The sequence below is a fragment of the Etheostoma spectabile genome, chromosome 19, assembly GCF_008692095.1.
Source record: "Etheostoma spectabile isolate EspeVRDwgs_2016 chromosome 19, UIUC_Espe_1.0, whole genome shotgun sequence".
NCBI lineage: Eukaryota > Metazoa > Chordata > Actinopteri > Perciformes > Percidae > Etheostoma > Etheostoma spectabile.
Window position 1 is genome coordinate 8,739,721 of NC_045751.1, and position 25,982 is coordinate 8,765,702.

Here is a 25,982-nt window from a genome sequence, read left to right on the forward strand (position 1 = left end):
GAGATGTTTGAGGTTGAAAAGGAAAGAAGGAAAAGAAGAAAAGGAAGATTGGAAGAAAAAGATTGGAGAATAAGGAAGGAAAGAATGAGATAGATGAGGAATGAAGGAGATAGAGAAAGTAAATGGTAAGGAAAGAAGGAGATATAGAGGGAATAAAAAGGGGTAAGAAGAGGAGCTAAAGAAAAGAATTAGAGGTTGAAAGGACTGTTTTTTTATTTTTTATTATTCAGTTCAAATTGCTGGTATCGGTATCAGCCTTTAGTTTTTACCTTCAACATTCCAAATTTGAATATTAATTTCCATGAATACATAACATAACAGACATTCAGTGGCTGTCATCTCAGCTTGACCAAGGACAACCGGGATACATACCCTCTCACTGAGCAATTGGGGCATATGAATAAATAAATAATAATGGTATTACTGTTAGAAGTGTAGGTTTATTGTTGTTATTACCATTTTAGTAGTCCAGTGGCAATGAAAACCGCAAAACATGTAAGCTTGAAACACATCACACATGACCAAACTATAAAACATGTAGTTTAGGTTAAGCTCAAAAAGGTATATGGACTACAGCTCGCTTTGAATTTCCTGAAGGCCTGTGGATCAACAGACTGTAATATCTGAGCATATTCAGATTGAGTCTTTTCATTGTAAGTTGGTCTGGATGCCAGCAAAAAGGCAGCCATTTAAAATCCGTTTTATTCTGCTGGTCCCTGGTAATTTATTTAGCCCTTGCTTTCAAATCCAATGTGGGAATTTACCATTCAGAGCAAATAGCAGGTGAATTAAGTTTTAATATCTCTTCTTTGCCCCAGCTGCCATATTTGTCAACGGGCTGGGATCGTGATTAGAGTATTAGCGCATTTTGTGTGTTGTCCGTCTGTGTCTGGTAATGCATTGGTACTCATGCAGTTCTTCATCTCCAGTTTGTCCTTCCTGCCAAGAGCCTATCCTGGCTCACTCCCCATTGACACTCTGAATCTTATAAGCAATCAAGAGTGAGTCAATAACTTTGATCCCAATTTCACTATTGTGTTGGTAAAAAAGCCACTTTAAGAGTTCATCTTAAAGAAACACCACTGCAGGATCTGGAGTTTGCATCGCATCGTGTCTACTCCTCGGTATTAGTCACCAAACTTTATAGAGTAACAAATACATAAAGTTTAAATTTTGAAATAATCTACAAGCAGGGATGGTGTGAGCTCTTAGTCCTGACTACTTATCTAGCCATTGTCTGAGTTGTTATTATGTATCAGCATTAGCCTCTGCTTTCAAACCTTTGTGTGATGAGGCCAATATGTACCAAAACAATCCTGCAGGAAACCCCAAACAATGGCTGGGTGAGCCATTTTACAGCCCCTCACCCGCAGCCTCGGAACTCCCATCCCTCCCCTCTAGGGTGCTCCATCTCTGGACAGGGGGAGCTCAGACTGCTGGGTCTCTGTCCTGGGAGTGTGTAACTCTTACACCACTCGAGACCTAAACAAGGTTATATGAAGGTGGAGAGGAAGTGAGGATGCATGATAAAAAGAGAGAGGTTAATTTACTTGCAGAATTACGAGAATGGGGGAAAGATGTAGCAAAATGATCGTACGAGACACGAGTGTGCGGCTGAGAGCCAGAAAGGGGTCATATAGAAGTCAGTTATTTTAAAAATTGATTTTTGAAAAGCTAAAAGCTTTTCTTCAAATGGGTGTTTTGACACATAATCCTCAGCATTTCTTGCAACAGATTTTTCCAATTCTGATTTAGTTATTTTTATTGTAATAAGATATTTTGCGGCAATGCCTTCTTTGTTTTAGGTTTCATTAAAGTAGCTATATGTAACTTTCAGTTTGTGGGGATTCTAGCGTCCACTTATATAACTTGTGAACAAAAGGAATTCATGCTGTGTGTTTCTTACGTGTCCAGGAAGGATTAATTTACCGTGGTACACAGATACTCGGTGGCTAACTTGTCGCAAACACTCACAATTCTGTAATGGAACGAGAAGAAAAAAAGTTTCAAATATTTTAGTGACGTTTGACAAAACATTTCAAATCTTAATAGAAACATCTGTCAAAAGTTTTTTTTTAAAGTAGCACAGACCGCTACAACTACTCCTACAACTCTACAAATGTCAAACTTGATGGAAATCCATCTAATAGTTGTCATGGGGGAGCTGGACAATAAGTCGAGGGATCACCAAATGCAGTCGGCCTCATCCTGTGAGCACCATGGATGTCTGTACACAATTTAATTTCCAATCTATGATGTAACAATTGTTGACATATTTCAGTCTCCACCAAAGTGCGGATATTGCCGTACCAAGAGCCATGCCGCCAGCGTTGTCTAACTAGAAGAGTACTTGGAGAGCACCAACCTCTGCCAAGGGAGGTTACAATGTTACTGCGGTGTCAAGTTTCCCAGTGAGAAACTAATTTTTCCGATTATTCTTAAACGCGTGAATGCAGCACAAATGCCCTATTTTTCAATGTTAAAGGTGCTCTAAGCGATGTTGGGAGACGTTACTTCTTGTTGACGTTCAAAGTATTTTCAAACAAAACTAGACTAGCTCCACAAAGTGTTCTGGGGACAGGCAGCTCGCGGATAGTGAGGAGATGTTTGCTGAATGTGACAACTAATGTTGTAGCCTAAAACACACGTGACATCGCTTAGAGCACCTTTTAACGAAAGGGATTTGTGTATCCACCTGTGATTCGGATCTGCTCTGAAATGTAATGGGATCTTCCTTGGCCCGGGTACACCATTTCACCAGGTTGCATGGAAATCCGGCCAGATTTTTCTTTTGTAATCCTGCTGACAAACAAACCAGGCCAAAAAACATACATAACCTCCCTAGGGGCGTTAATAAAACTGAACGTGCCTCTTCAGTACACCCAGTCTGATCTTTGAAATTGGTGTTTACTGCACAGCTTTTTTATTAGAAGTGGATTCTGATGTTTTGTCCTGAACTGGATTTGTTCATGAGATTTTTATACCTTATCTTAGTTATTCTAATGCTTACAGTTAAAAAACCGTCGCCGTTTTGATTATTCTAGCTGTGTTTTGCAGTGTGAACAATGACTTTCTCCCCTCAAATTTGCTTTTGTTTGAAAGAGTTCTTCAATATCAAGAATACATGCTTTCCCTAGCTGAACACTGCAGAAAAGGAACCACCTCCAACTCTAACCTGTCAGGCTTAAACATTATTTTTATGATGAATTGCCTTTTTTTTACAGTAAAAGCCCCCATAGTTTTTCCTCAGTTTACTGTGACTTCAAGGAATGTCACAGCACAAAGATATGACAGGCCGCAAGGTACTGTACAACACCACCATGAAATCCTTTTCTGGGAGTTTGTTTTGAAGGACGTCAAGTCCTCGGACATCCTTCCGATCATCCTTTATTTTTCAGTACTGGATAGTTGTAAGTGTCAGCGAGGGAAATTACAGTCTGATTGATTGCACCTAAGTGCTCCCGGAATCAGAATACAGAGCTGTGACTCTGTACATCAAAACTGAACGCAGGCGTAGGATGGAGTGCATTAAAACAGGGAGAGAGAAGTGGTAGGGCAAAGGAAGGAGAAGATGGGGGGGAGAGAGAGAGAGAGTAGACAGAGTGTGAGAGTCATTAAGGACATGAGAGGAGACAGGGACGGTCTGGCGAGGACACCAGTGAAAGTGCTGATGGTAGCAGAACATGCTGCTTTCCTTTTTCTTTGGTGTGTTTGTGAGGGAGGGAGGGAACAGTAAGGTGTGTGTGTGTGTGTGTGTGTGTGTGTGTGTGAGAGCGAGACAACAGTGTTTGTGTATCTTTACGGCAGTGTAAAGTTACGGTGTGAGTCTCCACCCCCAACCCACCTCGCCCGCCACCAGTGCCCCAGATAGCGTACAGCCCATTTGTTTCAGTGACGTCAGCAAAGCACTCTCATCACTACACTTCCTCTGCCTCCTCTGGGAAAGCGAGGACACAGACTGAGGCAGAGATTTAAGCAAAGATAGGGTGGGTGACATATTGTGAAAGACGGTTATTTGACTGTGTAGGAGAAGGAAGAAAAGCAGTTAAGGAAAAAGAGAAGAAAAGGAAAATATAAGACCAAGAGAAGAGAGGCTTTAAAGATCTGCTGACTCAAGCACTGTGTAAGTGAACAGGGATGGGGAGCTGTGTGTGTGTGTGTGTGTGTGTGTGTGTGTGGGGGGGGGGGGTGGTGTGGTCACCCTGACTGTAATAGGGGTCACCTGTGATAATGTGTAGAGCCTGAATGCACACAAACACACACAGTCATCACACACAGGCTTCCTATCAGCTTCTGGTCTGGTAAACATAAAGATGATAAGTGTTGAGGCAGTGTGTGTGTGTGTGTGTGTGTGTGTGTGTGTGTGTGTGTGTGTGTGGTGTGTGTGTGTTGTGTGGTGTGTGGTGTGTGTGGTGTGTGTGTGTGGTGTGTGTGTGTGTGTGTGTGTGTGTGTGTGTGTGTGTGTGTGTGTGTGTGTGTGTGTTGTGTGGTGTGTTGTGTGTGTCAAAAATGCTATCACAACAAAAAATGAAAAACTCCAGGGTGACCACTGATGAGCTGACAACCTCACCACACACTTACTTATGCTCCTTCAGGCAAATAAACAAATTTAACGTGTGTGTGTGCCTGCGCGCCTGCCTCCGTCCGTCCAGGGATCTGATTTTGTTACGTGTTTGTCTTCAGTACTGATTCCCATTATTGATTTTTGAAATATCTGCTGACGCCACCTCAGAACAGCGATTGCCCAGTCATAGCTTAGCAACCATAACAAGGCCTGTCAAGCTTTGGATTTCCTTATATGTTGAGGTAGCGTGCATTGCACTGTATTAAGGGCGATTCAGCAACGAGTTGGAGGGTTGTTTTATTTTTTTAGCCTTTTACAAATCCCAAAATGCAAGGGCAAAATTGTATTGAATAGATCGTTAGCATGGGGGGATAACTATCTTCCTACCAACCGTAGTAACCGAGCATTACTTCCAAGGACAGGGAGCACATTATTAACTACTGGGGAATGTAATGGGTTCTTCTTGGTCCATGCTACACGCTTCCACCAAGTGTCATGAAAAATGGGCCAGTAGTTTTTCCGTAATCCTGCTGACTGACGAACAAACAGAATTGAAAACTTAACCACCTTGGCGTAACTAGCCTACATTCGTTTGTAGGGTTACGTATCATGAAGAGAAAAAAAAGATAAGTCCCATCCTCTGTGTTGTATTTCCCCCTTTTGTGAGGAAGCTGGTTGTTAATGCTGTTAGAGTTTAGGCTAATGTTAGTAGCTCTGTCGTGCTGCTTGCATTTAATACTCCCAACAACCACCGCCAGCATTGCCCAAGCTAACGTTACCTTATCAGTTGTCAACCTAAAAGCCTTTTCTCTTGTAAAGTTAAAAATGATTTGAAAATATGAACAAGTATGTAATCCAAGCAGCCTGTTTCCATGACTTCTACATTGATCACGGACTGGTTATGAGCTGACATTTACATGGGACATCTTGGCTTTAGCATGGGTTTATTAGCATAATATAATGTTTGTAGCCATCAAGTATATACTGTAGTTAGGAATCGTTTTTACAAGATTACAAGAGTTTTTTTTAAAGTCAGTCATTTGTTGAATTTCCTGCAAACACATGGAAGCTACGTTAGCTTAATTCCGGCTGCTAAAATCGGCTGGATCTGAATAGATATGAGAAGCCTGCTTTTGTTTACATCTGTCTACAACTGAATCCTCAACGGGTAAAGCAACAGTAACTAAGCAGGGGCGTGGCTTTCTGACATTGAAATTGAACATTTTTCTCTTTTACATCACACTTTGGGAATGAAACTATAATGTATCCAGTGAGATAGGGCTGACGTCTTTGCATTTTATACTGAAGGTACGTGTGGTCATTTTGTCCGAGAAATCCACAATATATGTTGATACCTTGCTGTACATGTGTTTTAGAGGGCAAACTGCAGTGCAGCCACTAATGTTCCATGAAATGGCGAAAACCCATTTTCCCACCTCTATAAGCGTCCAGTCATGCATGCCAAGAAACTGAATAATACCTCTTATTTTCCTTTTTGCCATTATGAGATAATCTTGTTTTTATAGCGTCTCTTCTAATGTTTGCTCAGTAGTTGCACACTTTTACGTAAAGATAGTGCCTCAGAGGAGTCGTTTTACTCCTTCCACTAGTCTCTCTTCAAGTGCCAGGTTTAATTAGCAGTACTGAGGTGGTTGAGGTGGTTGTTTTTGGAGCAAGAGAGGAACGATTAAAAGTCTGCGCTCAGCTTCAAACAACAATGTTAAAACAACAGACAAAGCCAGAAATCTTGGTGTAGTCATGGACTCAGACCTGAACTTTAACAGCCACATTAAGACAATTACAAAGTCAGCCTACTATCACCTTAAGAATATATCAAGGGTTAAAGTGACTTATGTGTCAACAGGATTTGGAAAAACTTGTCCATGCCTTTATCTTCATAGACTTGACTACTGTAACGGGGTCTTTACAGGTCTCCCTAAAAATCAATCAGACAGCTGCAGCTGATTCAGAACGCTGCTGCTCGAGTCCTCACTAAGACCAAGAGACTGGATCACATCACTCCAGTTTCTGAAGTCTTTACACTGGCTTCCTGTGTCTCAAAGAATGATTTCAAAGTACTCTTGCTAGTTTATAAATCACTTAACGGTTTAGGTCCAAAATATATTGCTGATCTGCTACTACACTATGAACCACCCAGACCTCTCAGGTCATCTGGGACAGGTCTGCTTTCTGTCCCCAGAGTCAGAACTAAACAGGGTGAAGCAGCTTTCAGTTTCTATGCTCCTCATATCTGGAATAAACTCCCAGAAACCTGTAGATCCGCTGCTACTCTCAGTTCTTTTAAATCAAGGCTGAAGACCTTTCTATTTGATGCTGCCTTTCTTTAAATGACTAATCATTTCTTTAAATTTCTTATGCTGCACTGTAAATTTTATTCTTGTGTTTTATGTTTCTCTTTGTTTTTAACTGTCTATTCATGTGTTTTACCGGTTTTTAATGCTTGTGATTTTTAACTGTTTTTACTTGTGTTTTATCTGTTTAACTGATTTTGTGTAAAGCACTTTGAATTTCCTTGTTGCTGAAATGTGCTATACAAATAAAGCTGCCTTGCCTTGCCTTGCCTTACTGTAATTAGCTCTGCTGCTGCCACCCCTCGATACAATTGCACTTGATACATTACAATTAGCTGTTTCACTGCATTTGATCTCAAGTTACAAATGATCTAGTAATATAAAAGTAATTGATTTCCATGTACATTGCTCATGCCCAGATTATTTATCTTCCTGAATAATTACCTAAATATTTTATGAACTAATCTTGTGAAGATATACACGCTTTACTACTCCTAATGTGCTTGATGTTTACCCAGAATTCCAATGGATAATGACTCCATATCAGGTCAAACACCTGAACATAATGGCACACCCATGTGTACATAAGGTGACACTAATTTCTCAGGAATTGGTTTTCTGATTGGTTGATAAATATAGATGCAGGAACAATAGAGAGCGAAGTAGGAGGTGCAGATGACTGGGTATTTTTTAGCATTGTAAATTACCATTTGAAAGGTTTCCTTTTATTGATCTCTTTGATGTAACTTAACATGGAAAGACAGAAGTCTCCTGGATAGCCATATCTATTTATTTGTTTATGTTATGGCCATTAGTTTGAATTATTACCTTCACCAAGGATGTTGTGTTTTTTGGGGCTTATCTGTTTGTTGGTTTGCTTATCTGTCTACCTGTCGGTCTGGCTGTCAGCAGGATAAATAGAAATCTACTGGCCTGAGTTTAATGAAACTGATTGGAAGGATGTAGCATGGGCCAAGAAAGAACCCATTACATTTTTAAGAGGATCCAAATCACATATATTTTTTCACTTCTGTTAACCTTGCGAGATAAGGCATTTGTGCTGCATCCATGTGGTGTTGGAATAATCCGAAAAATTAGTTTTGGACTGGGAAAATTCACACTGCATTAACATTGTGAGGAAAGGCATGCCTTGGCAGAGGTCTGCACTCTGCGAGACCTCTTCTAGTTTCCACTTGTTTTTAAGAGCGGATTGATTTTTTTTTTTTTTTACTTTGTTTTGACGGCTGGCTCTAAATACTATAATACCCATGAGCCTCAGCCACCGTTGATACGGACACAAAGCTAGAAAAGGCACTACTCAGTGTTGAATGTTTAATCACGTTTCTACACCAAAGCATAATCTGTACTGGTGCACGCAAACAAAGTTCTTGAATTTTATGTTTCTTGTAAAATGCCCGGGAGTTCTGTTTAACCTGGTTTTTGTGTGTTAAATCTTTAACACAGTTGCTCTCCTTTTAGTACTTTTGTACAATTTCATGCCTATCCAAGTCTTGGAAGTTGCTCCCAGTGCAATTTAGTCAACATTGTCTATGCAGAAAATGTATATGACGTCTTTGTGCCTTAAAATAACTTGTACTTTGCAACTTTTCTACCATTCATGACCAAAATGTAATCTCATAACTCTAGCTGAGACAGTCAAATTCCCCAATGATTGGCTCTGATTGTTGATGCTCATCAACCTGACTCTTGTTTCTGCGCTTAATGTTTCAGTAAATACAGTGTGCAAGTCAGGAGAACTATTCTAATACTCTGTGTGCGTGCGTGCGCGCGCGTGTGTGTGTGTGTATGTGTGCAATTGGTGACTCATGTAGCTGCATCATTGACCTCACAGACATACACTCATCCAACAGCAAGACACAACTGCTCCCATGAGAGCCGGCGCCCACACACTATCAGCCTTGTCACCTTGTAGGCACAGATTTTCTCTCTCACACACACATACACACACACACAGCTTCACTTTGTGACTGTTTCTTTCACACTTAGATTGGATTCAGAGGGTATATAGATGATTGTGTAAGAGAGGAGGAGACATACTACGTAGGAGAGAGGAGGAGGAAGAAAGATGGAGGAGGAGGAAGAAAAAAGATGAAGGGGAGAATCCAAGGCAGGAAAGCTGTTTGTGTGTGTGTGTGTGCGTGTGCGTGTGTGTGTGTGTGTGTGTGTGTTCACATATCTGTATCTGTCCCACGTCTGTTTCCCTGTGTGTGTTTCTCAGCTTGCATAAGAGCTGCTTTCATTCAACACAGCCTGATCACGACTCATTCTTCTTGTGTGAGTCATCACCTTTCAGTGGAGCTCCGTTTGCAGTCATTTCTGTTTTTTTGCATGTAAAAAGTAAAGTTGCAGCCAACAATTAATCCCCATGTAGACTCCCTGACCCCCCTTTTGGAGATAACCTATCTGTATTCCCTGTAGACAGTAGTTACAATACGATGTGACTTAAAAAAAAAAATATATATATATATATATATATATATATATATATATATATATATATATATATATATATATATATATATTGAGCTCTTTTGAACCAAAAGACCCAGGTTGCCTCCTCCCTGCTGGCTCTGTGTACACATTGGCAGGTCCAAAGAGGGCCGAGCGGGAACTGGTTCAACTTCCCAGATACCATGTAATGTGACGTTGGTAAGCTGCATACCAAAGGGAGGAGAGATGAAAAAGATCTGAAGTCAGAGAGTACAGCTTTTTCTGGGCAAATTATGCACTTCTGCTTCAGCCTTGAGTTACCATTCATTGCCTCCTCTGGGTAGAAAGTTAGAAATGTAGGATTTTATTTGGAGGGGGCAGCTTTAATCTAATATGTAAAGGGGTCAGTTTGCTTCAGTTGAAGATCTTGCCAGATGGTGTAATGATGGTGTACTGAGGGGGTTCAGATGGTCTCAAACCTTTGCCCTCAGACATGGCAGCATGACGTACAAACCAGTTCATAATGAGCCTTAAATTTATGGTTTCCCGTATGAAGTTATTTCTGTTTAAGCCTGGGGCTCAAGGGTAAACAGAATTTATAATATATTTACCAATATTTTAAGTCTCTTACTGACCTAATTTTACTCATATCACAATTTCTAGTTGTGATGCCTATAGTATAAATGACAGTCTCTACGACAATCAATGGCTGCTAACCAGGTGTCCAACCAATCAGCCAACAGCTCGCTACCATTATCTGGTCATGCTCTTTTTAGACACATCCTAAACAATATCCACTGATGTTTATACAAATACTGATTATTGTGAAGTCAATCGTTATGAGTGTGATTATTTAATGTGACATTTCAAAACTGTGGACATTGATCTGCTACTTTAACAGACTCCACTCTTCTGGGAAAGCTTTTCACAAAATATTGTACCTGGCTGCTGGGCTTTTTTCCCCATTCAGGCACAAAGGGGTATAAATTCATTTGAGGTCAGGGCTCCGTGCAGACCGATCATGTTCTTCCACACCAAACTGTGAAAACCATTCCCCATACTGCTGTTACAAAGTTGCTATTCTCCCAAATAATGTCATTGTTTGTTGTAGCGTTAAGCTGTGTTCAGGCAGGGAACAGCACTGCATGAAAAAAGCACAGCATCCTCATTCATTTCAATCATACCACTACATTGAAGCAGTGGGGGATCCAGGTAAAAAAAAAAAAATGCAGGGTTGTTGTGCAAAACATTTAGAAATCTAGAGCAGTAACATCCTTCCTCATACTGCTGTAAATGTCTGTGCAGTGTTAAATTGTTTGACAAGCCTCTAAACTCAAGGATCTGTTCCTAATACCCCTTTCACAACAATGGCTCAATCAAGGTATAACCCAGGTTGACTGTATTTTGAATGGGGTAACCCTCCTTGATATACTCGGCCCCGCCCCCCACGGTCACCAGGGGGGTTGGATCAGGGTAGGACTAGGTTCGATTTCAATGTAAATTCCAAACAACCTGGGCCACAACTAGCCAAGTCGGGGCGAATGATGTGATTGGTTGGGTCAAGGTCATAGGTCGCCGCACGCTTTGGGGGGAAAAAAACATTAAAAATGTCTCACTGTGCTTTAAGCTGGGTTTCCACCACAGACTAACTATAGGATTTTCACAGGCAGCTTCAACAACAGCAGAGGGGAGCGGTTCAATTCCTTTCCAAACAGTCCTCTGACTGCCTCTGGCAGAGCAGCAGCAGAGGTTTACAAGCGAACTGCCTGTAAACACCCAGCGTCAGAACTTAAACGTATGAAAATAAGTTTTAAGTTTAATTCTCTCAGCACCGCCGCTCATACTCCCTCTCTTATGCTCGAGACACCCGACTGCAGACTGCAGTTCAGTGCGGCTGCTGGGTAGAGTGAATTTCTCTTATTTCTCTCTTCTTTAAAAAAAAAAAAAAAAAAAAAGAGTTGTGATGCCGACAGGGAAGCCCAGCTTGGCTTTTAATGACATCAAACAAAGAGAAATGTTCTCCCCTCGTCTTAAAATAGTCAAACATTGATACTAGTGTAACCTACTCCCTTTTCCAGCTGCTGCAATAAATATGCAGAGGAGATATTAGTCTTTTGATGGTTATTTATTTGCGCTTCAGAAGGTACTCACTGCAAAACAAACACGATATAAGCTTTATTTCTCTCTTCCTACTGTGCAATGATAAAGTCATATACCATCAAAACTTTAGTTCTTGTGGTACTGGACTGGTGTATATGTGATGTTAGCTGTTTACTGAGTACGATGCGTAAAGCCCCGCCTAACGTCTGGCACTTAAGGTAATTGTTATGCATTTCATAATCTCTGAATTGTCACAACCAGGCATATACCCATGTAGACTGGCTTGGTTTGAATTTCCCAAAGAACGGTTGAACGCACGATCAGCCAACCCTGGCCAGTGGTGTGAAAGAGGTATTAAAGTATCTTTCCTGGATTGTATTTCATCATCTCACCTATACCTGATACAACATGCCCCATCAATGCAGGGCTGCTTTTTTGTCTGAAAACTTAGAACAAAAGGGCCTAGCTAGGTTGAACCATTTAAAAAAAAATAGGCCAAGACCAAAAGTAATTGGACAGGTGTGACCACAATCTATTGGCTATACAGTGTATCTCCACCCTATCTTCGCATTCCTGTGTGATAGAGAAAGAAGAAGCCATTTTAAACAATTGTATTGTCAAGAGCGACTTAATTAGATCGTGCTTCTCCTCACCATAACATGACTACACAAAAAATAAAAATAAAAATAAACCCACTTCAGGTCAGTGCTGAGGCCATGGTGTTCATGGTGTTACTAGGGAAACCACCAACTTGGGCACTCTTCAGAGAAAGACGTAGAGAGAGAGGAGAAAAAGAGGGTGAGAGAGGGAGAACGACGTGTGGAAGCTGCATGCTGGTAGCTCGGTGTCCAGCTATTTCGGCGTTGGGAGTAGCCAGGATCTACATGTGTCAATAATACATGAGGTTGTTCTCCGATATGCTAACATGAATTATTTGACGAGCCGACCTGCTTCACCGTCTCACCCCCTCCCCCACTCTCTATCTCTGTACACTCCCCTATCTATTCTTACACCTTTTTTCTGTAAATTTGAATCTCCTCTCAGAACAGCAGCTTTTTCTTGGAACCGTCTTCGCCGAATAATCTAGGGCTCAGCGGGTTTCTGAGTCTCCTTCTCTGTCTCTCTCTGTGCTGAGTGTTTCTCCCCCTTTTTATAGATTTTCTTCATTTTAACTGTATCCATGTGTTTTGTGTGGGTTCTTTCTGCCTCTGCCTTTGTATTTACGGCTGAGGGAGAAACGCAGGCTCTCGTCAGATGGACTTTTGATGAGGAAGAGGGTAGTCGGCAGGCAAGACGAAGCAGAGAAAGAGCTTATGAAGTTTATGAGTGCTTTTCTTTCGCTATCTCTCACTCTTTCCTCTCTTTATCCGTGACCATCTTGTCTGCGTTTCTCTGTCTTCACCCGGGTTCATTTTTTACCCAGGCAGAATGCTAAAGTCATAACGCAGTTCTCAATCTGTGAAGCTAAATTTTCTTTGCCCTAAAACTTGAACTCGTATAGTCAAGACAGAATCTCATCTTACCTCCTTACTCTGTCATGGTCCTAAGAGAACACACACACGCACGCATGCACGCACGCACGCACACACACACGCACAGAGGTAGTTCTGAGGGCATGTTACCCACTTACATTCAGAGCTAAAATAATTAATTAAATGTAGATGAATATTTTTGTAATTATTTTGAGAGCGTCACCACAGGCTGTAGGAGCTTGTGATTAGCATTTATATGGCATTTCAAAGACTGAACAATTAATCAAAAATTAGTAAGTAGATTATTTGATAATAAAAAGTACTTGTTTGGATTTGTTTCAAGTTCTTTGCCATGTGCAACAACAATTACAGAGAAGCTGTCGTTGGCTGTGCAAATCTTTGATCTCAGGCTCCCTGCAACAATGCTTATTAGATGAGTGCATGTAAAAATGGTCATCTAAGCCATGAAATAGTGCAGAAGTTAAATATAGGGGTAAATATAACAAATATGAAATATATACTTGTTGTAGACAGAAATTGCAACTGTTATGTAAACTGGAATTTAGTTCATGTATATGAGTCACTAAAAGAAGTAAATATATTCACAGAGTAAATTAATGTATGCAGCATCAAGAATAAGAGTTTGGTTCATTGACAACATTTTAAAATACAACATGATGGGACAAAAGTACTGCACTTGTTGTCAAAGTTAAAATTGTTAGCTTACGTAAGTTTACTTCCCCAAGTTTACGCTGACCTTTACCATAACTTCTGCGTGCACCCCAACCCATACCTTAGAGTTACAACTGACTCTAAAATGTCCCAGCCAAAAAAAGTCTTAACCCTGAAATTAATGGTTAACCTTTTATGGGACTAAAGTTCAGCTCACAGATGGGAGCTGAATCCCTACATGTGACTGCATGAACAAAGTTTTGTACCCACAGTGTGAGCAGACACACAAAAAAGGCCTGAGAACAGAATCAAATCCTGTATGGCTTTTTAAACAGTCCCAGAGCCCTTGGAAACATGTCAGTGCAACTGAATCCAACACACACATGCCCGCGAGCATATTTGTTCTAGCAAACACATACACACAGACTCTCCGATGTTTCAACCAGCCAGCGAGCGCTGGTTCTCTGCCAGTTTGGGAATTGGCAAACTGGCAAATCTCAGATCATTTTTAAGTCAGTTGGACAGAGACGGCCTTAACGTTAAGATGCTTTTGGGAAGCCTGAGTTCCCCAAACTATGGATGGTGGCCAAGATTTATTCCAGTGCACTGCACATGAGGGACATCAAGCAAGTTCAGGTCTACTCTTGAGATAAAGTCCGAGTTAAATATTGAGGTTTAAGAGTGCAGAGTTCAAGTTGGGACTCACTACTCTCTAATAGTTTCAGTTGGCAACACTATTTTTAAAAGTTTTACTGCAAATGAATTATATCCTTTTCAGCAATACATGAGCATACCTAGGAAACACAATTCTGACTACCTTAAAGCGCAATACTCAAACCAAAGTTTTTATTTTTTTTTTTTTTTTTTTTATTTTAAAATCTTTTAAAATTTGCACCTGCAAATAAATATGGAAGGTAAAGTATTAGCCTGTGTGTGTGTGTGTGTATGTATGTATGTATGTATGTATGTATGTATGTATGTATGTATGTATTTTATACTTTTTGTTTTAAGGTAGTGCTGCAAATTAACACTACAGGTGCAATTTAGTTAGTGAATGCAGTGTAGCATATTTTGACTATTAAGACAAGCTAACTTGTTTCATAACCAGCCTCACAGTTTTGCAAATACTATCTGTCAGAAGAACTTGTTTCACTTTTCAGTTGTATGGTGGCGTTAGCTCAAGGTTGAGTTGGCACTGTGGGACACCTGTGTAGATGTGTTTTTCAGGTGCGAATACAGTTGAACGTAGTCTTCTTTGTGTACATTCTGTACACAATACAGTTCTTCTACTGAGCCCACGGTCCTACAATTCAAAGGACATAGAATAGATTACAGATTGCATAAACGCTGCTAAAACCATCACATGTTGTTTTGTTTTCAGACACCTGAATCTATTATTAAGGACTAGGGTTAGTAAAAGGTAGCAAATAGGGATAAGCCGAGCCGGCGTTTTCGATACCGATACCTATACTTGGGCTTTGGGTATCGGTTGATACAAAGTACCAAACTGATACTAGTGTTTAATAAGCTGTGTGGAAGTGACTGGGATCATTCTCTTATGTGTAAGGCAAGATCAGACTTTTCTTAAACATTATTTTTCCTAATTTTCTATTTTTTCATAGTTACTTGGAATCGCAATTGAAGTGTAACCCTTTTAAATGTAATTGTTCTTAATTTTTAAATAAAAAAAAGTGATCCCAAAAAACTTTTTTAAATGCAGCAATACATCAGTCAACGCTTAAACACAAATTCAAATTCCAGTATATAATATGTTTAATATATAAATGTATAAATGAATGAAATAGATCAGTCCTATATCTTATATAAGTGTGAGATCGGTGCATCACTAGTAGTTTAGAATCATGTCTAATGTTGAATTATTTGTCATGCAGGTATATATTGCTGACTCAAATTTTGGTGCCCATCTCCACTAACGATCCAAGAACAAGACAGTTTTGGAGAAATATGGATGAGCTACCAGCACTTGCTCAGGGACCATAGTCCACCCAAAGGTCTGACTACATTCTGACTCTCCAGCTACTGCCAGACTAACCTGGGCTTGAGGAAGTGAATAAGTAAAGCTCTCTTCCTCATTAATATCTCAACATTGAGGTTATCTCAAGCAGGCCAGAAAACCTCAAAGAGGAGTGGAAAAAATAGTAAAAACAACAAAACAAAAAACATTGATGCATTGGGCAACTCCCAGGTGCGAGAGCATAAAGTTGTGTAAATGTGAAGCAACGTGCTGGTGGAAAAAGAGCATACACGATGAGCAAACCTCCCGTGGGAAATGGGAAGTAAAGAGCTTCCAGCACCTGCTTAGTGACATCAGATCTGTCAAAACGAACAAGTAACGAGTGTTGAGTTGGAAGGGGAAAGGGACCGGGTTTCTGTTAGCAGTGGAAAGAAATGTTCAAAAATGAACAGAGATGTCAGAAATGCTCTTTAAATGACAGGGTTGGCCTGATCCATTACTATCTGTAGACTAGATTTAATCTAATTTTCTGACCGCTTCCTCTTGCCATTTGTCATCCTTCGCCAGTTCTGTGTGTACTATTCCCCCCCCAAAAAAAAGTCCTAATAATAAATGACATGGGAAAAGAAACAGCGTTCATTTTTAAACATAGACGGCCCAGCCTGAGGTGATGCGAGCGGCTGAGCTGAAAGGCATCTGAAGCAGCAGGAGGAAGACATCGGTTACATCCTCCTTCCTCGTGTGGCCGGGTTAGCTCAGTTGGTAGAGCAGGCGCACGTATATAGAGGTTTACTCCTCGATGCAGCGGCCGCGCAGCTCTCTCCTTTCATGTCTTTATCTATCTTATGGAAAAAATTATAAATAAATCCTCCTCCCTGCTGGCGTCTAAGTGCAAGGCCCCACCCACTCTGTGTTTCCTTATATTTAGTCTCGCTTTGCCAGACCTTCCTCCCCAGCGTTGCAGAGGAGGGTCTGACTACTCCACACAGCATTCCAGAATGGGAGAAAAACGTGCTCTGGTTTATTGGCATTTTGTTAAACCAATCACAATCGTCATGGGTGCCACTAAGCACCGGGCAGAGCCACAGTGTCATCATCACGTCGCGTCTAAACGTCTTGAGAGATTAAGTGTTTGAGTCGAAGCAGAGATGGCTATGTGCTGCATTTTAATTGAGATTTTTAATGTCAGTGATGAATTATATCATTCTTTGTTATTAGCTGTTGGGTAATGAGCACAAGCTATTGCCATCTGTCAGACAGTGGATACGAGTGATTTTCAGTTATCTCAGTAATCTTTTGAATTAGAGAAGATGGCCTCTGCTGAATGGTTCAAAACATTTTTAGGATGGAAGTCCAACCGGCAACTTAACAATCAGAAACCCACTTGTAACTTAAAAAAAATCCTTTATCCAATTATATAATATAGTAATATATAAATAATATATTAGTAGTTGAAATCCATGGAAAATTGGGTCATTGTCACTTATTCAATAAGTAAAACCAATACATTTTAGGTTCTGTTTGAAGGTTCATATAGTAATAAACTTTTGTCTTTCTTTTCCCAGCGTTTAATCCAGTACCTGGCCTCCAGAAACACTCTGTTTAACCTGCACAACTTCCTGGATAAGGGAGCTCTGCAAGGTAAAGCAAACAAACACTCGTTCTTTTAAGAGACAGGTGAAAAAAACTCGCCGCTTTTTGTTTCCATTTTGTCTAAATTGCATATATGTATATTGTGTGTGTGTGTGCGTGTGTGTGTGTGTGCGTGTGCGTGTGTACGTGTGTACAGTTTATTGTGTATATAGACAACAAATAGACCGTTTATAGGACAAATGATAGAAATCATTTGTACTGAAATCATTTGAAATCATTTGACAAATGATAGAAATCATTTGTACTGAAATCATTTGAAATCATTTGACAAATGATAGAAATCATTTGTAGTTCTATCACATAGCTCACTTTCCTTCCTTTCGTCTCTCTCAGGTTACGACATGTCAACCTTCATCCGACGATACAGCCGTTACCTGAACGAGAAGGCCATGTCCTACAGACTGGTGGCTGTGGATTTCACCAAGATGAAGAGGGGGTAGGGAAGGAGGACACACACAGACATACAGACAGACAGACAGACACACACAGACAGACAGACAGACAGACAGACACACACACACACACACACACACACACACACACACACACACACACACACACACACACACAATGGCAACCCCATACATCTTTTCAAGCTAATATTGTCACACACCAAAGACAGTGTTTAGCTTTTGGCACTAAAGTGAGAGAACCGCAAAAGATTTGTTTGTTTTGTGCAAAATATATGTCTGTGTACAGTATTTGTTACAATACATTATTATCTAAACCCCCCACCCCACCCCTAATATTTGAATGCGTCAACTAATGACAATGCAGCCTTGCTGGAGACTTTTGTATGAAAGTGTTAGTGGTGGCATCATTTCTAGAGGTTGTGGAAGATCTTTTCAATTTCAGAAAGTCCAACTGTTGTGCAAAAACACTGAATAATTTGTCACACGGATCCTGCTGAGCTGACATTATCTATTTTGCAAAATGTGTTTCATCTGCAATTTGTTGCAAGTCTTTCATCTCGAGTAGCCGGTACTTAGAATTATTGAGAAAAGTTTTGTATGGGAAACATTAGTTTCCTTTTTTCCAATAATTATTTTTTTGGCTTCTTTTTTATGTTCTTCGTAATTTGCATCAACATTTGCATTAGAATTTCTCTCAACAAGGTGCCTGCTGAAATTGTGCGTTTTTGTGTCCTGCTTTGTCAGGATTGACGGTGTGATGCGTACCATGAGCACAGAGAAGCTGATCAAGACGCTGCCCATCATTCAGAACCAGCTGGATGCTCTGCTGGATTTCCAGGTAGAGTGAGTGAGTGCATGTGCGTGCACGCATACAGAGATGGTGGGTGGGTATCTGCCGAAATTGGAAATTAGTCTGTCTGTGTGTCTGGGCATAAGGTTTTTTTTTTCCTACCTAAACTGAATTGACAGTTCCCCTGTGGAGATTGGTCTCCATCATACAAAGAGAGAGAGGTGGTTGTATTTGGAAAAAAAGATGTCTGAGAGCGATCCTTTTATTCTGAAAAGCCTTGAAAAGATGTGACAGAGATGTCTTCTCTCTCTCTCTCTCTCTCTCATGCTCTCTCTCTCGCTCTCTCTATACCTCTGGTTTCTGCAGGCCAACCCTAATGAGCTGACCAACGGAGTGATCAACTCTGCCTTCATGCTGCTCTTCAAAGACTCCATAAGGCTGTTCGCTGCTTACAATGAAGGGGTCATCAACCTATTGGGTAACACACACACACACACACACACACACACACACACACACACACACACACACACACACACACACACACACACACACTAATAGGATGAACACAGCTGTAAGCCAACTGGTGCTCACTCTCCCACTTGGGTCGTAAATTACGAAATGTAAGTATAGCTATAGATTATGCATGCACACACACGCACACAATCATGTATGTCAGATATGTAAACACAAACCCAACACACTCAAACACACAAACACATATGTGCAGACAGTCGGGTTGCCATGGCAGCACAGTAGGTTTTGACAAGATGTCATGTTGCTGGCATGTGCTTCCGTTTGTCTACAATCAGTCATGCACTAATTTCCCTGACTCCTTTCTCTCTTCCTTCCTTCCTTCCTTCCCTTCAACACTTCCTTACTTTCATTTTCCTTTTAAAAAAAACAAAACAAAAAAAAAATCTGTATTTCTCTGTTCTGTTATATCCTCCCCTTCTGTCTCCATAGAGAAATACTTTGACATGAAGAAGAACCAGTGCAAAGATGCTCTGGACATCTACAAGAAATTTCTCTACAGGATGACGAAGCTGTCGGAGTTCCTCAAAGTGGCCGAGGTATATTCATACACTCGCACACAAAAGAGCATATACACACAGGCATAGGGTTTGGCACCCCCCGAGGATCAATTCTTGTTGAAATGACTATTTTACCGTTTTCCTCAGAATTTCTTGTCAGTTTCTGGTCCTGACCACATCCCCTAAACACATATTTTAACACACATTAACTCAAACGTTCTCAAACACAACTTTGGATATGTGTATTTTCCACAAGACCCCATACTGCCACCACTTTTGCTCACATAGCTACCGTACCGTGTGCAGACAAGAGTACCTGACTTACCCTCACTGCCCCACATTTCCTGTGCAGACGCTTAAATATATATATATATATTTATATATATATATATTTATATATATATATATATATATATATATATATATATATATATATATATATATATATATATATATATATATATAGACTGAATCTCCAAATAACCCTAAGATGGAGGATGTGGTTAGGCGCTCCGTTAGCTCTCTCTCCCTCTGCTCGCCACACTCCTCCGTCTAATCCTTTCTTCTCCCTCTCTCGTCCCCTCTCCTCCTGACAAAGACAGATACTCATGCGGTTCTCCTTCGCCCAGTGCCCACAGATCATCCCTCTTTCTTCCTTCCCTCCCTCCCTCCCTCCTTGTTTCAGCAGGCTTGAAACGGGGAGAATCGGCCTCTGTCCCATACATTGTCGGATCACATTCTCTACATTGATGTACATTCAAAAAAAATAGTCCACACAAAATCCCTTTTGATTCTATAAGCTCCCTGGAAAATGAAGTGTGTGTTATTGTACAGACACACCATAAAACCATAGTGCTTAATTAAAAGACATACTTTCAATAAATACAGTTATGAGTTACTCTGTTTTTATGCTACATGTCTCAAACAAGTATTTAGTAGTATTGACATTCCCCAATAAGACGTGTCAGAATGTCTTCCATGATTTCTAAAAACTTTATTCTGTGTCAACATTACCCAGTTAGGCCTTCACGTCGACAATCATTCATTTATTAATTGAAATCAGAAACTTTGACCTGGACTCATCTGGGCTGTCACTTTTCAGTAAATGAAATTATACTTTGTTTGCCTATTTTGGGATCTCATCTATGACAACTTAATGGAAATTTGAAACTCTACACAACAAAGCCCAAAAGCTAGAGCTAGATGTCTAGAATGGCATATTTTAAAGAAGAGGAAATTCACTTTTATTAACCTTTATTACATTTTTCTGCAGATAAAATCAACAATTAAAAGGAGTGTTTTAAAGCCAAAAGTTATGTTTTTTTAATTCCAGGACTTAATGTTCTTTCTGTGTCCTGAAAAGTCACACAAATGTTCCCTGTATGAGTTGTTTTGGAGACAATTTTGCCGTGGCTGTCCTTTTTTATAAATGTGTTTAATGTTGTCACTTCATTAATCATCGGTCGCCATGCCCGCTCTCCCTCATTGGTCAGACATATTTATCACTGTCCAGTCATCATCGTCGCTCACTGTGAGGACGGGTTGGATCATCAGCCAATCTATATGTCAAAAACGTTTCCTTGTTTATTTCTGTTGTCGTTTATGTTGACACTGCCGCTGCATGAAGTAATAATTCCCCTGTTTTTTTTTCTTTTCTTTTTCTTATTTTCTTTTAATTGTTTTCTTTACAAATGGACCCTGCTCTTCTCTTTAATTTTCCTTCTTCATTTTATCCCACCTACCTTTCTCCCTTTTTTATTTTGTTGATTTGTTTGTTTTTGACGACAGCAAGTTGGAATAGATCAGGGTGACATCCCAGATCTCTCACAGGTCAGTGTACATCTCACCTTCCACTTCCTCTTCTCTCTTTTTCTGATTCTCACTCCTTTTCCTGCTTTACTACCTTCTCTGCTTTCCTTCGACACTTGTGGTGTGGTTTCATTGCTCCCTCTGTACTCTCACCTGATTCCACTCCCCACATATACCTGTGTTCCCCCTCTTACCACTTGTTCACTCATTCTCTCTACTTCACCCTCGCCCCAATCATTTTTATTTTCAAACCGCAATCTCGTCTAACCTGATCTTAGTCTAGGCAACTCCCCTCTGGCTTGATTGATTTCCTGCTTTCTCTTTCACTTCTAAATGTGCATTATAGATCCAACAACAGGCCGAGGTGTGTTAAGTTGGCCTGCTTAAACATTGCGCCAGCAGCGGGCCTCCTGCAGGTTGTGTCACGTGGGTTTGAAACCCTGAGCAACTGCGAACTACGAGCTAAGACCTTGGATCTATACAAATAATGATAATTGGAACAACAAAGGGTTTGAAAAACAAGACCGCATCGCTTCGGGGGAATAGACCACATGGTTTCTGCTTTTAATCGTCAAGGATTGCCTTTTCATCTTACAGCATTGTGAATTTAGAGGAATCACTTTAAGATATTTTTTTTGTATCCTCCTAATGGGTTATTGAAGGACCTCAGAGGGACTATAAATATCCCTGGTTTAGCAGTTACACATCCGGCTGAACGGAGATTTTATACTTGAAACAGCCAGTTACAATTCAGCTTACTACGATGGACTGTCATTTTGGGATCTATCAGGTTTATTGTTGAAAGGATGGTGGATTATTCGATGGACAGAAAATGTCAACAAGAGAATGTCAAGGCTGCAACGAATGATTGTTTTAATTATCAGTAAATCTGATGAGTGTTGTCTATTTAATCGATTTCCTAAAGCCCTCTGTAACGTCTTTAAATGTTGTGTTCAACAAACAGTCCAAAACTCAAAGATATTCCCTTTACAATGATAAAAAAAAACTGAATAAAGTTGCTTATCAAATGTGAGGTTTGCTGCTTTTCTCTATTTTCTATCATTGTAAATTGAAAATGTGGTACTTTTTGACTATTGAACACAGTTTATTGACCAGATTCTGACCTTAATAAACTGAAACTATGCCTATCTGAAGATGCACGTTAACGTCTGTGAACCTTGGCAGAACAGGGTGTCATGGGTAACCGTTGCTTGCAGGAGCATCAAGCAAATTGATTGGTTGAATCAACTCAAGAGGCAGGTTCAAAATCAAGATTGAATAAAGTAAGCATTGTACAAGCTGTACATGCCATTGAAAAAAAGAAACCGTTACGCCAAGACGTTAACGTAACCTACACCAACCCAGAGATCCACATTTAATACACCGTCATTGTCTCTGCTGTGCTTCAGTCACAGTGCGCCGGCGTCTTCATTTTGAATGCCAAAAAGAGAGCAGTTCAGTTCTGAGTATCAACAGATACCCTAAATTTAGGGATCAGAATCAGATATCCCTACACACAACTGACCAATTTATTGATAATGAAAATAATCCTCACTTGCAGCCCTGGTTAGTATTTTTAGGGTTTTGGATACTTTGGCCCATACTCCAAATGTAACTTTTTACAGCCTCAATGAAATGTGACCATGGTCTTGCGTTACTAAAAATCCTTGCAATGTGCAAAGCTGTAAATTAACTGTGTGGGTGTTTTACTCTTAGTAAAACTGAAAAGTTCATTATGGTCGATAAATACACGTTTTTCTTCTCCCACGTCTGTCGCAGAAAACAAAAGGATCATACATTGTAGGTGGTGGGTTGCATACTCTACTGCTTGCCCCCTCCAACCTGCTTAACCCCTCTGCATGAACACCTGATCTGCTTGTGTGTGTGTGTGTGTGTGTGTGTGTGTGTGGTGTGTGTGTGTGTGCAAACAGGCGCACTTACACCTCATACACTGGCAGGCATGCTCTTGTTTTTTCTTTCCTGTGTTGAGCGATATGGTGTTGAGTACAATATGTGTGTGTGTTAGCTTCAGGTGGCTTGCTTGTAGTTCTCAACACACACACACACACACACAAACACACCAAAGTGCACACACAAAGCTCTGGCACTGCTAGCAAAAGGCCATGAAACCTCATGAATAGAAAATGAGGCTTCACCTCTCCACCCCTCCTACAACATCTGCATGAAAAAATCCCTGCACCGGGTTTTGACTCGCTCACTTAAATTCCACCCTCCTCCTCAGATGTAATTTATTTCATATTTGTCATGCACAACATCATTGCCTCAACATGCATGGCGGAGGTGCTTTAACAGTGAATGACCTGAGCAATAAGCGTGTAATTATTATTAAAAATAAAAAAGGAAACAGAGATAAAAGGTTGAATTGTCTTTTCTAATTTTATGGCGGGCATGATGTTTTTCAACCGCTCTCTGCCTCCCAAAGTTAGCGCTTTCTCTCTCTCTGTGTGTGTGCGTGTGTGTGTTAATATTGACTATGGATACACAAGGTCCTCTCTTCACCTATTCAAACCTACTGACAGTTAAAGAAGGTCTCTTTCTCTTCTGCGAGTCTCTGTTTCTTTAACATCCAGGCAACAGTCTGGCAAGAACCCGTCATGTAGCCAGCCGCAAAGGACTCACAAGTCAAAACACTACCAAATGTGTGTGTGTGTGTTTCTGTGCATGTGTGAAGCCATACTGACAGCACAATTTGCATTCTTGTGGATAGAGAGAGACAGACATGACGTTGTCATATTTTATCAGTGGAAGAATTTCCTCTCCTCTCTAGACAGCCAACTGGGAACCAAACTATTTCTTTCCTTACATTTTGTAGATTTGCACCAAAAAAACGCTGATTGTAAAGTTAATAATGCAGCTGCCTCGTTCACTTTTGCCTTCTTGTTTCCATTGGTTTTTGAGCTCTAACGAGGCACCAAACGAGCTCCGAACACGTGTTGTCAAATGTGAACAAGTGGAACTGAACTTGAATTTGCAGCCGAATTGTATTTTCTGTAGTAGCGTAGCAACACTCCTCCAAGTAACCTGATCACTAAGTTGTACTCCACAATGGTTGAGCTTAAATTTAATGCAGCTGCCTTATGTCATATTACAACAAAGCCTTTAAGTGACTCTTGAGTAATTAAGAAAAGGTTAAAAAAAGAAAAGATTAGAGTTAAATCTCAGTCACCATGTAATATAAATGTGCAGAGATTTGGTTAAACTAGAGCAGAGACATACTGGCACTCCTTGTGCAAGTATGATAGGACATCACGGAGATAAGCGAGGCAAAGAGGCAATGCACAGCAAAGGGAAGTTGAATGGGAAAAGTGAAAGAAACGGCTCAGAAACCATTGCTCTCTGCTCGTATGAAGAAGTGGCACGACCTCTCCTCTGCTCTCTACCTTTTCCCTTGCTCTGTGTTTTTCAACCTCCTCCTTTGTTCTCTCTCTCCTTTGAGTCTCCTGTTAACAGTGTGAGTGTTTGCTGCATGTTGCCATGGCTATTCTTGGAGCCTGATGCACTCTGTTACCTTCCTGTGAGACCAACTAACTGTGTGTGTGTTGTGTGTTTGCATATAAGAGAGAAAGAAAGTGTGAAAGCATTCTCAAAGAGTTGAGTTGATTACTGAATGTCTTTCTCCTTTCCTATGCTCATATTTATCTCTCTCTCTCAGGCTCCCAGCAGCCTCCTGGAGGCTTTGGAGCAGCACCTGGCCTCTCTGGAGGGCAAGAAAACCAAGGAATTAAATGCAGACACCAGGTAGAAATATGAATTGCCTGCCAGCAGGTTTTGTTAAAACGTATCACCCACAAACCCTTTTAAAGACACGTAAACAGACAAGTAGATTCAAATAGCTGCCTAAATCTCTTTCAAAATCGGTTCAAAAGTATTTAATTTTGTCTTGCAGAGCGTCCACTCTGTCCAGCGCCGTCTCTTCTCTCTCCAGCACTGGCATGTCGTTCAGCCGCATGGACGAGAAGGAGAAGCAGCAGGCGTTGGAGGAGGAACAGGCCAGACTGCAGGCTCTCAAGGTAACAGATTTTATAATTTTATAACTAATCACCTCTGAATCAGGGGTCCGACTCGGCGGCGCTGCAGTAGCTTAAAGTCCAATAGTTACTGCTGTCAAAATGTCCTCCCCTCTTACTCTGATTCAAGTAGCTCTCAAAATGTATGAAGAATGCATTGTAGATTTAGGCCTCATTTACACATACGATCAATGAAGAGGATATGGAGGCCTAAGAAGACTCTTTTGTTGTTGTTTTTAAGTTGTTGGTTTATTTCCATTTCTATTAGAAAGGTTTACGATTGTGTAGTTATATTGTAAAGATGTGTTTCTATCTTCATATGATATGGTAAATATAAAGCCTGAGCAAATAACCCCTATCTAAATAACCCTTTCCCATGGAAACTTTCCACCTTGAATATTCCCAGAATTCTGCAATCCCCATTGGGAACCTAGGGCACACAAGTTTCAAATGTTGGTCTTACAAAACTAGACATGGGAGCTATCAAACACCTTATAAACTTGTAATATAATTAAACCTTTTGTTAGAAGGTGTAAAAACAAGTCGAGCATGAAAAGATTTGATAAGATACAGAAACATTCAGGTTAAGTGCGTGCATACAGGGATTTGATCTTAGGTAATCTAAATACATCTTCATCTAATCATCTAAAAACAATCCCATCACAAAAAACACCACAAAATGACGAGTGTAACTGCAGTCATTGCTTCA

At 40.4% G+C, this 25,982-nt stretch overlaps 1 protein-coding gene across 4 annotated transcripts in view; it reads left to right on the forward strand.

Moving 5' to 3' along the window:
* The window catches only part of si:ch211-200p22.4 (phosphatidylinositol-binding clathrin assembly protein), a 69,826-nt gene that overhangs the window by 27,903 nt on the left and 15,941 nt on the right, over window positions 1-25,982 (forward strand). For 2 of the 4 annotated variants that reach the window (XM_032544380.1, XM_032544381.1), the window contains exons 3-11: window positions 17,112-17,187; window positions 17,533-17,635; window positions 18,357-18,450; window positions 18,769-18,880; window positions 19,369-19,475; window positions 21,225-21,266; window positions 23,025-23,045; window positions 24,919-25,004; window positions 25,153-25,276. In XM_032544380.1, the coding sequence (XP_032400271.1) occupies window positions 17,112-17,187; window positions 17,533-17,635; window positions 18,357-18,450; window positions 18,769-18,880; window positions 19,369-19,475; window positions 21,225-21,266; window positions 23,025-23,045; window positions 24,919-25,004; window positions 25,153-25,276 (765 nt within the window). The remainder of the gene's footprint in view (window positions 1-17,111; window positions 17,188-17,532; window positions 17,636-18,356; window positions 18,451-18,768; window positions 18,881-19,368; window positions 19,476-21,224; window positions 21,267-23,024; window positions 23,046-24,918; window positions 25,005-25,152; window positions 25,277-25,982) is intronic. The other 2 variants (XM_032544382.1, XM_032544383.1) reach the window with 2 other exon arrangements.